Raw genomic sequence first — 16,668 nt, forward strand, 5'->3', positions numbered from 1 at the left:
ATTTTATAAAATACAATTAACGATGTAGGAAGCGTGAATAATTCTAGCATTACAAAAGAAATTGCTTTTCATATTGATTTATTATAAAGCATTGCCAATAAATGCAATAACTATGAAATTTAGTATATTTAAAATCTAACAAGGGTTAGCTATTAATTTCAATAAAGGTACTTAATTTGTTCCGATCGATTATTCTTAGTAGATTTATAATTATCAGTCATGAACAAATGCAACTAATTTATGAAAACGATTAAGCTAAAGAAAAGTTTAATGAAATGGTATGAATTATATGCATTACTCTATCAGTATTATCTGTCATCTTACTATAATTTTACAACGTAATTGTTATAACATTAATATACATAAATATTGTAAGAATTCATCTCAATGATATTAAATAATACTTCAAGTTGTAGCTGCATTTCATATTTCAATTAAACATATCGATTGAAACAAATTTCATAGCTAAATTTACAATTAAATCTGGAAAACTAATGACTTAGAAATTGCGCAAAATCAAATTCGAGAATATTGTAAATCTTATTCTGTCAGTTTTCAATATAAAAAATGTATAAGGATATAGTATTACATTTGTGCTACAAAGCCAAATCCAAATTGTATTCCGTTTTACCTACTGGCTAGAGAATTATAATTCATTGAACTCTTTACCATTTTACTGTAAAATTCCTATTCACAACTATGTTCTTGTAGGCGTTCGATGATATTTATGTTTACATGAATAACAAAACAAAAAAACAGTATTAACATTATATATACAATTGTGATATGTGAATAGTAATTGAATTTATTACCTATTCAAATTTTGTCCAATTATTTTGTGACTTAATGGCAGGCCCTAAGCTGAACGGACTATCGATATTAATACTGCTTTCGGATGAGTTGCATATTGTGGAATTTCTCGATGGTGAATCACCATTACTTATACTAAATTTATTAAAATCCAAACCGTAGGCTTGCAACAGATCCAAATCGCCGGTATTATCGGAAGATTTTTGTGGCTTATCGTTACTTTTGTGCAATGGTTGGAAATAAGGATACAACGGGTTGCTAAGACCTTCGCCCATTTCAGGTATATGCAATGATTGAGTCATTTGTTTAGAACTCGCGAATTCTGATGATTTAGAAAGCAATGGGTCGAAGTCATCGTTGCTCGTTGTCGAATCTAATCTAATCAAATCTGGCACTTCAGGAGATTCCTATGAACAATAACAGAAATGTTTTGTTAAAAATAAAAATATCGGCTTATTCTTAGAGAAATATTATAGCATATATTATAAAAGAAAAAAGCTAAACCTTTTTAGCAAAACAAAGGATTTCTTCATACAGGGAACGATAAATGCACAATATATGTTAAAATGCCTGTATAATGATTGTGAAAAAGTGACTACAGATTCACAAAACAAATAATGAATGATGATGTTTACCTTTGAATATGCAGAACAAGATGTACTATTGTATGCATGGGATGGAACGTGACAATTAACAGACAACGATGCATTTGTAGCTTGAAAGATGGGTGGATGCAAATAGGAAGGCATAAACACTTTACTAGTATCAAAAGGATCATTTTCTTTCGGATAAAGATCAGAATCATGATTTGGAAAAATATTGTCGGTATAAAACGTAGAGTTTTTTGTTGAATTTTCAAAATCATTTTTACATTGCTCCATATCAGCTTTTCGAGAATATAATGAAGTATTATATTTCATAAATTCAGTTGTATGAATCTTATATGAAATGTTACTCGTTTGAACATTATCATTACATCTCTGTAAAGCGGGAAGAAGTAATGATTTATCGGTTTCTTCTCGCGTTTTATTTGGTTTCGATCCCATAGCATCAAATGGAAACGTGCTATTATTTGCACTAATTTGAGAATTTGACATATCATTGGTATTTAGCAAAATATTTGATTGATCAACTGGACTAATCAAAGTGGTGGAATGTGGAGTACAGGATGTAGTTTTTGTGGAAGGAGTAACAGTTTGGTTTGTGACAATTGTACTAGGTGGAGGGCCGTGCCGTATATGCCCACTCCATGCAGGTCTCAAGCTGTCTAAACTGCGCACTGGTTTCAACTGAAAGTGATGCATGAAACATTCTTATTATAAAGAATGAATAAAAAAGTGTTTGATACGATTCTCTATATATGAATAGTACATATATGCTATTTGATATTGCCATACATTCTTTATTTCACATGCACACTTAGATAATACTTCAAAACTATTTCTTTTTTGATTATGCTAAATAATAAGTTTTCTCATAACATTTTAATATAATAGAAATCTACATGTTGTATTATTTTATATAATACATATTAAGATATCTATAAATCATACATGCATGATTTACATATGAATATGTAATTACATGTAAATCATTATTATCACCCTAATTAATTCTATCAAGGATGATAATGAATCACGATCATTATCATACTATTGATATTGATTGCATACAGATATACATTACAGTAAGCAACATTTTGCGATACATTAAAATTACACACAAAAACATTTTTACACCACTGAAGTTAAATGTTTCATATGAACTAGTGTTACCTTAATCATTGTAATATTCGCTAACTGCTTATTAGAAATTTCTATACATTTATACATAGCTAATGGAAACTAAAAATATACTCACCGTTCTATCAACGGGAGGTGTATTGGGAAATATCACATGACGGAGTTCTTGCATCAGATCAATATTCACTCTTTCTGGTGGAAAATCGGATTCTTCTGGAGAACTAGGACTTAGTGGTGAATACTGTTTCCTACTGTAATTTAAACAATGCATATTGGGTTTTGCAATAAATAATAAATATTGATATTACAAAGCAGAAACACATGAAACTATAGAAATAAACCTTGGATCGGCGAAATTACTGTTACGTATTCGAAGATCTTTCCTATAACTAGTAGTAGCTGTAAAACCATTTGGTGATTTTGGTGGAGATGTAAAATCGATAGGCCTTCTATCCGACGTAGGTGAACTAGGCGCTGATCTTGGTTGATGGAATCTCATACTAACATCGTTTCTATTTGATCGTCCTGAGAATAAGTATAGAATTGATTGATATATCATCTAGTAAGTAAAGAAGTTTGTAAAATTTTGTCATACCTTTCCATTTTAATCCTTTATATGCTGTTTTCATATCCTTCCCTTTGTCTTTTACCTGCAAATATAATTTCTGTTAATAGTAACTGTAAAATGTGAAGAAAACTTAATAAAACTTTTACAGAAATTAATTTAGTTGATAAATAGTATAATATTAGAGCCATTGTGATTATTTTTATTGCACCGCTTTTGTTAGCAGTTATTTTTATATATATATACACACACACACACAGATATGTATATATATATATATATATATATATATATATATATAGTGAAAGAAACAGTGATTAGTATAATTAATGAAAGAACACATAATCAAAGAAACTAATTTAATTTTTACACTAAACTTACTGATTTAACTGCATATTTTACAGCTGGATTGGCCTGGAATTGAAGGCAATCAAGAACACAAAATATGATTTGATTTCACGTATTTTAATTTGATAGCTGATCTCCGCAATGTCTTAAAAGAAGAATGAAGAAAGTAACACACCTTGTCTTTCACACTGCGAAAAAATGCAGAACTTTCCTTTCGCATAGCGTAAGTCCATTCTCGATATTGCTGCATAAATTTGCTACCAGATTTAGCAGAATAGCTGCAGGCCTCCATTTCAAATTCATCAGAAAAGCCAAGTCCCGAATTAAGCATATTCAGTCTTTCTTCTATAAACTAAAATTATTATCATTACTAAATTTATATGTTTTATTCAAAATCTTTTTGATAATCAAAGAAAAAAGATATCCATTTATACCTGTTGAAATATTTGCAGTTCCAACATTTTTCTTAAAAAAGGTTGCATTGACGAAGGTCTGCTCTCCACAAATGCATTCTGATTGAACGTAATACTCTGTCCTTGCTCTAACGTTAATGCGTCCCTATAGCCAGCTGTTAATTGTACTAACGCTCGTAAAAATGCCCTTGACACACCGTCTCCGAGTAGGGCGGATCTATTACGTAATGCCTTTTTCAAGTTTGTCACCTGGGACAAAGAAACTCTTTATTTTATTATTTAAGATGTGTTTCGATTCTTAAGAATAACTTTTTTATTCCACGAGTAAAGTCATTTTTTTATACGAACTACATCCTGAGGCAAAGATTCCAAATCTTGAAACGGGGACTCTACAGTGTTAATGTCGGCGTCCAATATAACTACTTCTCCTAGATCACTTTTACGTACTCTCTAAAGAATATCATGAAAAACATTCAAGAATAAACATGTAAATCATTTATTTTTATAATTAATAGAGATTATGCAAATACCTGAAGCGTTGGGGTGGGTACGCCGATCAAAAACGGCATCGGCGCCAATAAATAATCAATTAAAGACAATGGTAAAACTGGAATATATATATGTTGCCAAATCATAGGATAAATTAAGGCGTTACATGCTTGAACGCAAGCGCTTAATCTTGAAAGACGTTTTGAAGTGAAAATAATTCGACGCTCATATAACATGGAAGCAAATATAATCATCATATTGTGGGCATCGACAGCACTATAATATTCGGTCAAGTTTCTCTAAAATCAAGAAGTTGTCACATATACAGTTCTCTATTTAACCAGTTAACTGCGGAGTTTAGTTTTAAAAATCTCTTACAGAGTGCGTAATTAAAATCAAGCGAGTATCACACGAATATACACGTTGAACACAGGACAAATGCAGCTATTATAAATTTTATAAAAAAAGTAAAGCAAAACGAGAAAGAATTACATTTTTACTCGATGAAAGTTAACAATTCATTGTTAAAAAAGGTATTGTTATTAAAAACTTAAAAATTGTCAAAAAATAATAAAATTCATAAACAAGAAAAATTAAGGAAAGGTACCACACAAAGTGGCACTTCGTAGGTCTAGCACCAGTAACGTGACTTCTTACGGAGTATAAGTACACAAAACAATTCGAGGAATAGCCGATATACACAGTGAAGTATTCAAAACAATTTGGAAAATGGCTGATGCATTGGAGAAAATAATCAACTCAATTTATAAGAAGAGTTTTGGGATGAAGGCTATACATGTCAAATGCAGTTAACTAGTTAAATAATTCCCCTAAACATTAAAGCTAACTTCTCTTACTTACATTCTCAGGTATACTTGGTAATTGAAATTGTTTTGGACTTTGGCAAACGAAATTCTAAAAATTATTAATAAAATTGGATAGTATGCAATGTATAATAATATATCTCAGATATAAATCTATTAAATAATTTACCACTTTAGAATTTGGTACAGGAATAGAAATAGAACTACCAGGGATGGGTACTGGACTTTTATATACAGTTTCAAGAAATTTCCAAAGATCTTCTCCAGTGCCATTGCTCATTAAAGTTGCAATATTATTTAAAAGCCTGCTCACAAACAATAAATTACATATTTAATTACATATTATATATATTTATTATATATTACATAAATATTTATCATATCATAAGCTATAAGTAGTTAGAATACTAACTTGTAAAATATTTCATGCCATGGTAGGACACTTAAAATTACTAGTGCTGTATCTGTCTTAGGATCATGTCTGCAAAATCCAAATGTCCATTTTGAATCTATACTAGTGAGTACAAATGAAAAATGTTGCACCATCAAACTGAAAACAAAATGCAAATATTATAATATTACATTATACTGACAACATATATTTAATTTAAACAGCTTTAAAAACTTACTTTTCAATCTCACATGGATAGGCAAATTTAGGGACAGATTTAAGTATTTCCTCATCTAAAAAAGAAGTTGGATACTTTTGCAGTATCCAAGGTGGTTTTTCTCCCAATGGTGCAGCTACCTCGCAGAAACATTCAAAAAGATGTTGCACATTGTCCCTAAAAATATCAATATATTGTTGTAATTACAATTCTCAATGCATAAACTCAATCTGTTGGTCGTGCTACATAGAACATTGATTGAGAAACACATTTGGGTAATGTATTTCAAACAGGAGGTACTTTCACTTATTTTATGTATCATTATTGAAAGGGCAGTTCAATGGTATAATAAAACAATCAAGAAGAAAAATTGAACGTTTAAAACATCCGTCTAAAACGATGTCTTTTGGGAATAGTTAAAAATAAAGAATGTACTTACCTCAATCTGGAACCCATGATAACAGTGAAAAAAAAATAAGTACTTTGTATTCTCTTGACGTCTATACGTCATTGTACGTACTACATGACAGCAACGCATTCCATTTATGTAAATTTTAATGGGATTGCACGACTCGTGTTCACGTTGCGTACTATTTTTCTAAATATACAGTGTACCTTTCTTCTCCTTTTTTTTCTCTTCACTAACACTAAATGAGTTCTAATCGTACCACCGAGTACTATACCACTTATTATCTTTGACTAGTAAGAGCATCTTGCATCGAAATCACGCCTACCAGATTAAATATACAATTTCCATAATTGTCATGAGAGTGCTGCATGTTGATTTAGAAGTAAGTATGTTCTTTTTTACGACGTCAACGTACCACATATCAGTTCAACTAAAATTTTCATAATTTATACAATATTGAAATAAAAAGCATCCTCTATTTTGAGTAAAAATAAGTACAAAATTTTACATTTCATTCTTTTCTTTCTTTTTTTAGTGAGATAGTAGTTTAATGATTAGGTGATTGGATAAAGAATTAACAATTGCGTATTCCTCTCTATATTAATGTTATTTTAAGCTAGAAAAAATAACGTGGCCAAGCTTTTTGTCATATGAGATATATAGTACTGGTACAGGTATATAGAAGTGCGAAACATGGCGCTTAACCTAACTGTGAAAGTTCATCCTGTTGTTTTATTTCAAATTGTTGATGCTTATGAACGTCGAAAAGCGGAATCCCACCGTGTTATCGGTACACTGTTAGGTAATTTTTCATTTTGTATTTATATAAATGTAAAATCCTGGTTATGATGTAAGGTTATAAGGCTGCGAGATCTGACAGTATCTAAGTTTTACAAAAAATGTTTTTTATAAATTAATATGCGTAGGTACCGCGGAGAAAGGTATGGTTGAAGTTACAAACTGTTTTTGTGTACCACACAAAGAATCTGAAAGTCAAGTTGAAGCTGATTTAACATATGGAATCGATCTGTACGAATTGAATCATAGAGTTAATGCTCAGGAAAATATTGTTGGATGGTGGGCAACTGGAAACGAGGTAATTTTCACTAAAAATAATATGTATTCTTCAATAAAAACGATAATACTTTGTTGAAACAATTTTTACAGGTTACTACCCATTCTTCTGTTATCCATGAATACTATGTTCGTGAATGCAATAATCCTGTTCATTTAACTGTTGATACAACATTAGCAAACACTACTAGAATGGGAATCAAAGCTTATGTCTGTGTTCCATTAGGAGTACCTAATGGGAAACAAGGTTCTATGTTCACACCAGTTAAAGTACAAGTACGTTACATTTTGTATAATATAGATAACACAAAACAAATATCATATGATTTTTAAACATTGACTATATTTATTTTTACAGATTACGTGTTATGAGCCAGAAATTGTTGGGCTACAGCTCTGTTCTAAAACTCAATTACCAGCACATGCACAAATAACTGGTGTAAAAACAGGAGGAGGCATAGAACCAATGATGGATCTCTCTCAAATAGCAGAAGCTAGTGCTAAACTTTCATCCATGTTGGAACAAGTACTTGCATATGTTGATGATGTGTTAACTGGAAAGCAACCACCAGACAATCAAGTATATAATCGAACATAAATTATTGAAATATTCTTTTCATATAACTGTTATAAATTATTATGTTTTTTAGGTTGGTCGTGCTCTTCTTGACATGGTACATTCAGTGCCTAAAATGTCGAGCGATCAATTTGACGAGATGTTTAACAGCAATGTGAAAGATTTATTGATGGTCGTTGCACTCTCACAATTGATAAAAACGCAGCTTCAGCTTAACGAGAAACTTACATTGCTCACAACTCTATAAATTCTGCAACATAATTCCAAGAATTCTGTAACGCAATTTGTATGAATAAAATACATTTTAAATTTTCAAATTTTTATCGTTTTATTTTATCGTTAATTACAATGATGTTTGTAGATTTGATAGATATTAATATGATAAGTAAGAAATAAGGAATAAATAAAGTTGTTTATATTTTATATACATATATAAATATAATCATTAAAATACGCTCTTTTTGTTACAGAAAAGATATCACTTTATTGATTTAGGCAATGTATTAGGTTTCGCAGACGGATGATTCGTCTCTCTGATTATCTATCAAACTGACCCAATCTGGAACTCTATCAAATTTCAAATAATTCTCTTTTGTCAGACATCTCAGTGGCAAATCTACGGTTCCATATATAGCACCGCCTAGCCATGCTGTGTAATTTGGTTTACTGGGTGCAGTATGAAACATAAATGTTTGAATTTTCAACTTTTCTGAATAAAGATTACTTTTTACAAGTGTTAAAAGTTCGGATTTAAGACGACTTGCAAAGCCTTTTGCCATTGTTGTGCCACCAATTAAAAGTATGTTTTCTGCTAAAGTTCGTCTAATGTCTATTGGACACTATAATAAAAAATGTACTTCCTTAAACCCAGATTGAAGAAAACAAAAAATTTTAATATTTGTATATGTTAAAGTTATACCTGAATAATAGCATCTAGAATCATTGTAGGTATACTGAGATTATCATTATCCCTTTCCCATAATACTTCAAATGCCTTTTCTCTAACTTCACCAGGTATATTAATACTTTTAATACCAGGGTATTTAACTGCTGGAGGAGGCTTAGGAGCATGTGCTGTTCCTAATTTAGATGATCTTTCCATAGTAGTAACAAAACACGTTCTTACTTTTATATCTTCTACATGCTTCTCTGTGATATTTACATTAGGATATATCTCCTTTAGAAATTTCGCTATATGCCTGCTCCAAAAATATAAATGTTATTAAATAAGTCACATTAATACAATATTAATTATTAAATATTTAACTGACTCGTGTACAATTTGACCAGCCAAAGGAAGAGCCTGCCATGCCTTTAGAACTGGCTCACCCTCATAAATAGGAATTAATGTAGCTTCCTTATATCCAACGTCCAAAACTAAAGCTGAATTGATACCCAGGGTGCTGATAGTTGCTAAATGAGTAGGTAATAACATCAATGATCCGATTTCAAAGTGCCTAAATAATACTTTAACCAATGTGTTCCTAAATTGTGTCGGAGCTAATAAGGATTCCAAAATTACAATCCTTGCATCCTTTGGACTTATTACGACGTGCCTGTATCAAAAGATATAATATTAATGCGCATTAGATATTAAAATAAATATAAATATAAAACAAAAATGATGTGTCAAATGTACAATCCGTACCTAAAGAATAAGGCATGAAGGAATTCGACGAGTAATTGATACAAATCCTCCGTATCTTTGTAATCGTAAATTCTGCGGAGTTCTCTAGTTTCTGGACACTTAATTTCCGTTCTTATTATACCGCGTGGAGTAGGTTCGCCCGCGTAACCAAATCTATTTCCAAATTATGTATTAGTAAATATCAACATATTAGAATTCTTTTTGCGTAAAAATAAATACACGTACTTTGTGTATGCGCTACCAATATCAAATATCACCATTTGCTTGTCCGAAAGAAATCGAAGGCCTTCATAACTACGAAGCATTTTGACAGATTGTTTCTTTCTGTTATATCTCGTTATACTATTGTAACATAACCTAAAAGGCCATTAATCTAATATTAAAATAGTACGAATATCATATAAAATATAACTCAATTGGGAAAATCTTTTAACGTTTAGATTGACAGATATTTCTGTCTTTATTTATATTTAATGTTAGAAAGAAACATAAAAATTACAAGTGATTGTAAGCTTCCCTTTACATTTAAAGTTTGATCAAAAGGATATGTGATTTATTACCCAAAACATAAAAAAGTTTCCTATCTTTGGATGTTTTTGGTTTTTATGTACTTAAAATTATCATTATTTATGTATTTGTATATTTATTATTATTCTTCATTATTTGTAATAATAAACCATTAATTTGTAATAATTATATGACAAACTTTATTTATTTATAAAATACAGAAAAATTCATATATTTAAACAATCATTTCAAGTTCTCTTGCATAGTCAATCGCTAATGTAGCCAAATCTGCACTAGGAATTGGTTCTTCAGTTTTCTTTTCACTAGTTGTACTAAAGTAAAAGTAATCATCTTTCGCTAAATTCCAGTTCTTTTTTGCCGCGAATGCTTTCATATCTGTCTCAGAATTCAAGTTCAACATCCTCGAGGCATCTTGTATAGAGATCTTGTCATATGCACTTTCCATACATGCTCCTATTTCATCCCGAACAGTGTTTAATAAAATATCTATGAAAAAATTGTAAGATGCTGCAGGTACATTGCCTTTCGCTAAGAATATCTTGTTATATGAACCTTCCATTAAATATTGTTCTAAGCTCAAAGGATGTCTGATATAAACATTAGATTGTATTTGATCGGAAGGCAACAGTTCTAATTCTGTGTGAAATTCGGCCACGCGATTCTGAGACAGTAAGAATAAGAGATTTAAACCAAGAAGATGGTATTTATATGCAGACTCCATTAATCCTGATTTGTAATCAAAATAGTAACACTTTAATTGTGCCATATAACGTTCAAAAGAAGGTATATCTTCCGTTACTATACTCCATTGTGCACCAATTTCTAAAATATCACCTGTAATCATAATTAATTATAATAATAATGACAAAACTTTAGTAAATATTTCCTTTCAAAATTATATGTATATTAATACTTACGAGCTATAAGTAATTCATTTTGACTAGCTGTGTTATTAGATGTTGGAAGAAACATCAAATGTGTAAGACCAACCTATAGAAATTAATTGTTTAATAATTAAAATGTACTATTAGAATAATTAAAATGTATTACGCAGTCAAAATACGATGACAACACACTTTTGACAGCATAAGCAAGGTTATATTGATGTCGCTTACACATTGAAAATGTTAAAAATACTTTCAAATAACTTTATGTATTTTATATAGATCACCTTTAATTGATTAAGTAATTCACCACATTTCTTCAAATTACACGGAGTCGCCGCCCATTCTTCTTTCAAATTTTTATATACAGGAACAACATCCTTCAACGCTGCCATTTTTGGATACACTGCAATCATACAGTATAAATTCTATATAGATACTCACCACTAAAAAAAAAAAAGAAAATAAAGATTCAAGGTGCAAGAAAACAAATTCAAATTATTTATTAATTTTATGGACAGAATATATATAACAAAAATTCGATCATATAAATTGTACGTTATGTATAATTTATTGCTATTTTATATATTTAAGAAGTTAATATTAATTTAAAAATTTAAAAGTCAATATGTAAACATTTGGAAAAATTCTTGATGAGCAAATTATTTATAAAAAAAATGTTCAACTGTTTCACAACAGATGCAAGGTATAAACTTTTAGATAATAGGAATAATGCATTTAATTAATTATCATTGATATAAACATATAGTTTATAATTAACATTAAATTAGTATCAAGATAAAAGAAATTTATATTAACCATGAAATTGAACCAGAAATATTTCTCTTATCTTAATTCCGATGTTTCGAGTTAATTGACAATTTCCAAAATATTTCATGAAAGTGGAAAAATGCGCACGTTGTGGCTACGTCTTAAGGTCAATATCTATTGCTGTGCACGGACTTGATGTACTTGAGAGAAACGATCTTTACCGGCCTTCAACTTCCTCTTCCCGTAACTGGATATAATGGCGTCTGGAGTAAGTTTGTCTCATGTAATTTGAACTACTAAACATCGTCATTATGATGAACAAATAGAAACATGAGTCTTGGCAGAAATGGAACTTAACGTGGTAATCAACTAATGGAGACTCGATTTATTTCAGACACTTTACACGTACCCGGAAAACTTCAGAGCTTACAAGGTGCTCATCGCAGCTCAATATTCCGGTGCCCAAGTCAATATCGCATATGATTTCGTTTTCGGCGAAACAAATAAAACTGAAGCATTTTTAAAGAAGTTCCCATTGGGCAAGGTAGGGGTACCTTTAATTTTATATATTTTCATCTTTTATTTATGTTACGTCTTTCTTGATAAACCAGCTGGTATGTTTTCTATAAAAACATTAACAGATGAATGTTTTGTATTAGATTGTGTAAGAAATTATTATTAGAAGATTAATTTTTGAATCCTTTGTTATTCGATCTTATTTCTATCTTATTTAAATAATTGTGTTATTTTGTTGGTTTTTACTTTCCAGTTATTTATCAGAGGTTTAACGATACATATTATTTTTTATCTTAGGTTCCAGCATTTGAAACATACGATGGAAAATGTATCACAGAAAGCAATGCAATTGCTTACTATGGTAAGCTCATATATTATGACATTTGTATAAGTGATGTTATTTCGTATATAATAAGAATTTTTATTTCTTACAGTGGCTAATGACCAGTTAAGAGGCAAAACTGATCTTGAACGTGCAGAAATCATCCAATGGTTTGGATTTGCAGATTCTGAAATCCTTCCTGCTAGTTGTGCATGGGTGTTCCCATTGCTTGGAATTATGCCGTATCATAAACAGGTATGAATAAATTAATTTTTCGTAAATTCTCCATTAAAGGCAAAAATGATTGAATGTTCTAATTATTTTTGTAACTCAAGGAGATATATAAGTATTAGCATATTATTAAATGCATATGATTCTCACATATGTATCAAACAATATGCATACAAATTTAAATACTTCTTTATAGTTTTTACAACAGAAAGTAAGTGATTTTATGATAAAAATTGCAGAATGTAGAACATGCTAAGGATGATGTGAAGAAAGCACTGACTGCCCTTAATTCTCATTTACTTACACGTACTTATTTAGTTGGAGAACAATTGACATTAGCAGATATTAGTGTAGCTATGACGTTACTTCATTTATACCAGTATATTCTGGATCCAAATCTACGTAAACCGTACCAGAATGTGAATCGATGGTTCCAAACTGTCATACATCAGCCTGAGTCAATAGCTGTAATTGGTCTTTTTAAATTGGCTGAAAAAACTCTTGAGTATGATCCAAAGAAATTTGCAGAAACTCAAGGAAAAGTTTGTATTATTTCTTTTATTATTTCATAAAAATGCCTATGTGTAATATTATAATAACAAATTGTAATGTTTATAGTCTTCAAAGAAAGAGAAAAAGGAGAAGGAAAAGGAAAAGGAAAAAAAAGAATCAAAAGAAACAAAAGAGTCTAAGAAGGAAGCCGTTGAAGAACTGGATCCGGCAGATGCTGCTTTAGCCGCTGAACCTGTAACCCGAAATCCTTTTGACGCATTACCTAAAGGGACTTTTGATCTTGATGATTTTAAAAGATTCTATAGTAACGAAGACGAACAAGAGTCTGTACTTTACTTCTGGCAAAAGTTCGACTCGGAACATTATAGTATTTGGTTTGGCGAATACAAATATAACAATGAACTAACAAAGGTAAAATAGGAATGTTTAAATAAGGACAACATCATATTTTTATTATGTCTCTGCATTTTGATATATTTTTTATTTATTTTTTACAGGTTTTCATGTCTTGCAATCTCATAAGTGGAATGTTTCAACGATTAGACAAAATGCGAAAAGCCGCATTTGCGAGCGTCTGTCTCTTCGGTATGGAAAATGACAGTAGCATTAGTGGTATTTGGGTTTGGCGCGGACACGATCTTGCTTTCACGGTTGGTGCTTTTCTTTGTAACGTTTATTATATTTTTGTAATTCTGCAATTCCAAATAACAATCACATTTTTTAAAACAGTTGTGTCCAGATTGGCAGGTAGATTACGAATCATACACTTGGACTAAATTAGATGTAACTAAAGAAGAAACAAAACAACTGGTTGAACAGTACCTCGTTTGGACCGGTACTGATAAGGAGGGACGTAAATTTATTCAGGGAAAAATTTTCAAGTAAAAATTTGCCATATGCTTATTATTAAACAGAACACTTTGTTCGCATGAAATAAACGTAAAAAATCTGATAAAATATTATCAAAGTTTACATGCAAACCCTTAGAATCCTGTATTGAAATAAGGTGATTTACAGAAAAAAAGAATGTTCCTTTCCATAGGTCACTATTCTAACAACTTGATGCTTTTACCTTTTAAGTTTATATCGCGTTTATATTGAAATATCATTCTAAAATTAATTTTAACGCACTTTTTTCAGTATTTGGATTTATTCTAACATCGTACGAATATCGTTAATTTTATAATGAAATACGATGGACATAATATATCACTTCGGCATATATATTCGTAGAAATTCCCTCTTCATACAATGCGTTAAATTATTTAATTTATAAATTGCTTTTAATGTATGTCATAAACAGTAATTTAATAGTACTTAAGAAGTTACTTTGTTCATTCGTTATTGTTTAATAAAAAAGCATATAGCATGATTTTTGATAGAAACGGAAAAATTATGAATACACTATACACTTAAGTATGCTGCTATACGTACTATAATTCATCTTCCATATACTAGTTTGTGTGAACTATAGTTTCAAATATAATGCATATTTTTACAAAAAATAAAGTTGTTGATTTTTCGACTATTACAATAAATTTCTATATTTCACACACTTTGTATTGATATTTAAATATCAAATATTCTAAATATTCTAAAGGAGCAGAAAGATCGTTTCAATTATTTATTTTCAAGTTTCAACAAATAATTACAATAACAAAATGTTCTTTATATTATATTTACAAAAAATCGCTTGTTTACAACAAGTTATAATATTTAAAACCCTTTTTCATCCATCCATTTTTTAACAATAGCTACATAATCTCCTCTGAATACAATTTGTCCCAACAGTTCATTTGTACGAATACCAATTGGCCTGCATGCCTTTTCCTGTAAATATTGCTTTAATTCAGATTCTAATGCCCAAATATCTCCATGAATTTTACGAACATGAGTCAATCTTCGTAATCCTCGTTGACTAATTTCAAGATAAACAGGTTGCATATAATTTTTTGTACGTTGTATATAGTATGGATAATCATGTGGTTTGGCTATTAAATAAGTAAATAAAATAGAAAATTTTATTATAAATGTTATTGTAACAGATGTATTAATACATTAATGAAAACAACTTACCAACAGGTGGTTTCCATCCAGATGGATATTCCTTCTTTTCTAGGTGAGGAGTAGGTATGACTTTTGGTTTCAGTAAACGTTCTACATATTCCCATTCTTTTGGATCTTTTGATACTTCATAATCAGTATAGTTGGAAGGGTCTGTATATTTGGGTGAACTACTATAAGAGCTCCATCTTTTCTGCATATAATACAATATATTTCAGATAAAGTTTTTCATTAAAATTGAATTATACATAACGATTATTATGAGAAGTAAAATGATTTTTCTAATGATGTATTATTGTTTAATGTCGTTATTAAGGTTATATAAATATTTGTAGATCATTGTGTAAAACCGGATAAATAGAAATTTTATCACAAATATATATCAGTCTTTATTCCAAAGAAGTCTATGTTTCTAAATTTTACTAAATATGTTTTAATTTATCTTATACATTTTTCTTCAGAATAATATGGTGTACATTTCATTTTGCACAATATTTTCATCTTCAACAGATTTTTCTATTCAACATTCATTTCAGAATATCCATTAATTTTTACGGTTCTATTTTTCAAACAATAGAGATTTATAACAAAATTTCGCAAACGCAAAAATACCTTGTTGATCTATGTACGGGCATTCCTGACATTAGAAAAAAAGAGCAAAACAAAATTCCTCAAAGATAAAAGTAAATAAAAACCGCAGACATAAATACTTCGCGTGACTTGGGTCTAGCATGGCCCTTCGTTGCTTTATCTCTAAAGTAATCATTATGGAAACGTATGAGAGCTTTCGCGGGAGTTTATCATAATATTATTCCTAATATTATTCTCAATAAACTACATTAACGTAAAATACCTGAGTAATAACTGGCGAAACTCCGTTTGATGAATAAAGTTCACTAGAATAGGAGAGGATAATCGTGGAAAGTTTCGAGCGTGTGAAAAGTCGAAGGGCAGCCATTTTGACTTGAGTAAATAAGGGTCGGTGGCCGCCATTGGTGCGCACGGGCGCGTCTTCCTTTTCGTTCTCGTGCCAGATCGGATATTTCCCAGCGACGCGCTCGTATTTCTACCGTTTTTCGTTCTCAGTAGAAGGATCATCTCGGTCGGTCTCGATCCTAATAGACGAACGTGTCATTGAGCGATCGTGATTCTGTAAAATTCGCCAAATAAAGCGGGGTTAAGTTATCAGAAATAGTATATAGATTTCGAAGTGCCGCGTTGTTCCAAATTTCGCTGGAGTATTGTCAGTATATATCATACTTTTTTCGAGTAGTTTTTCGGTTTGTTAGTAAGTATAAGTTTTTTGTTAAGCGAACGTGCAGCGGAAACGGG

General features: G+C 30.4%; 6 protein-coding genes across 9 annotated transcripts; 2 read left to right on the forward strand and 4 right to left on the reverse strand.

Annotated features, from left to right (window-relative positions):
* Nucleotides 1-61: 61 nt before the first annotated feature.
* On the reverse strand, nt 62-6,565 carry LOC126918091 (DENN domain-containing protein 1B). Of its 4 annotated transcripts, XM_050725711.1 has the most exons (15): nt 6,239-6,564; nt 5,821-5,976; nt 5,604-5,741; nt 5,361-5,496; nt 5,229-5,282; nt 4,409-4,666; nt 4,227-4,328; nt 3,900-4,127; nt 3,641-3,817; nt 3,499-3,531; nt 3,148-3,202; nt 2,894-3,077; nt 2,671-2,803; nt 1,446-2,099; nt 62-1,217 (listed from the first exon to the last, which is right to left on the reverse strand). In XM_050725711.1, exons 1-15 carry the CDS (start codon nt 6,253-6,255, stop codon nt 813-815), a joined length of 2,730 nt encoding a protein of 909 aa, XP_050581668.1. In that variant the 5' UTR covers nt 6,256-6,564; the 3' UTR covers nt 62-812. The 4 variants fall into 4 exon arrangements, with proteins under 4 accessions (XP_050581668.1, XP_050581669.1, XP_050581671.1 ...); XM_050725712.1 differs by lacking the exon at nt 3,499-3,531; XM_050725714.1 differs by lacking the exon at nt 1,446-2,099 and having other exon boundaries at nt 6,239-6,560.
* Nucleotides 6,566-6,828: 263 nt separating this feature from the next.
* On the forward strand, nt 6,829-8,176 carry LOC126918117 (eukaryotic translation initiation factor 3 subunit F). Its single transcript, XM_050725766.1, has 5 exons — nt 6,829-7,010; nt 7,135-7,304; nt 7,376-7,558; nt 7,641-7,862; nt 7,933-8,176. The coding sequence occupies exons 1-5, from the start codon at nt 6,902-6,904 to the stop codon at nt 8,104-8,106; spliced, it is 858 nt and encodes a 285-aa protein (XP_050581723.1). The 5' UTR covers nt 6,829-6,901; the 3' UTR covers nt 8,107-8,176.
* Nucleotides 8,162-9,971, reverse strand: LOC126918111 (actin-related protein 10). The gene is made up of 5 exons (XM_050725753.1): nt 9,733-9,971; nt 9,508-9,660; nt 9,131-9,415; nt 8,779-9,058; nt 8,162-8,698 (listed from the first exon to the last, which is right to left on the reverse strand). Exons 1-5 carry the CDS (start codon nt 9,810-9,812, stop codon nt 8,363-8,365), a joined length of 1,134 nt encoding a protein of 377 aa, XP_050581710.1. The 5' UTR covers nt 9,813-9,971; the 3' UTR covers nt 8,162-8,362.
* A 219-nt stretch (nt 9,972-10,190) lies between these two features.
* LOC126918118 (26S proteasome non-ATPase regulatory subunit 8) lies at nt 10,191-11,372 on the reverse strand. The gene is made up of 3 exons (XM_050725767.1): nt 11,207-11,372; nt 10,953-11,025; nt 10,191-10,869 (listed from the first exon to the last, which is right to left on the reverse strand). The coding sequence occupies exons 1-3, from the start codon at nt 11,333-11,335 to the stop codon at nt 10,250-10,252; spliced, it is 822 nt and encodes a 273-aa protein (XP_050581724.1). The 5' UTR covers nt 11,336-11,372; the 3' UTR covers nt 10,191-10,249.
* Nucleotides 11,373-11,813: 441 nt separating this feature from the next.
* LOC126918106 (elongation factor 1-gamma) lies at nt 11,814-14,231 on the forward strand. Its single transcript, XM_050725742.1, has 8 exons — nt 11,814-11,958; nt 12,085-12,234; nt 12,504-12,567; nt 12,641-12,783; nt 12,999-13,301; nt 13,378-13,683; nt 13,770-13,922; nt 14,002-14,231. Exons 1-8 carry the CDS (start codon nt 11,947-11,949, stop codon nt 14,155-14,157), a joined length of 1,287 nt encoding a protein of 428 aa, XP_050581699.1. The 5' UTR covers nt 11,814-11,946; the 3' UTR covers nt 14,158-14,231.
* A 651-nt stretch (nt 14,232-14,882) lies between these two features.
* Nucleotides 14,883-16,329, reverse strand: LOC126918121 (probable 39S ribosomal protein L49, mitochondrial). The gene is made up of 3 exons (XM_050725774.1): nt 16,190-16,329; nt 15,349-15,529; nt 14,883-15,263 (listed from the first exon to the last, which is right to left on the reverse strand). The coding sequence occupies exons 1-3, from the start codon at nt 16,292-16,294 to the stop codon at nt 14,989-14,991; spliced, it is 561 nt and encodes a 186-aa protein (XP_050581731.1). The 5' UTR covers nt 16,295-16,329; the 3' UTR covers nt 14,883-14,988.
* Between the last annotated feature and the right edge of the window lie 339 nt (nt 16,330-16,668).

Source organism: Bombus affinis, chromosome 6 (genome assembly GCF_024516045.1).
Source record: "Bombus affinis isolate iyBomAffi1 chromosome 6, iyBomAffi1.2, whole genome shotgun sequence".
Classification (NCBI taxonomy): Eukaryota; Metazoa; Arthropoda; class Insecta; order Hymenoptera; family Apidae; genus Bombus; species Bombus affinis.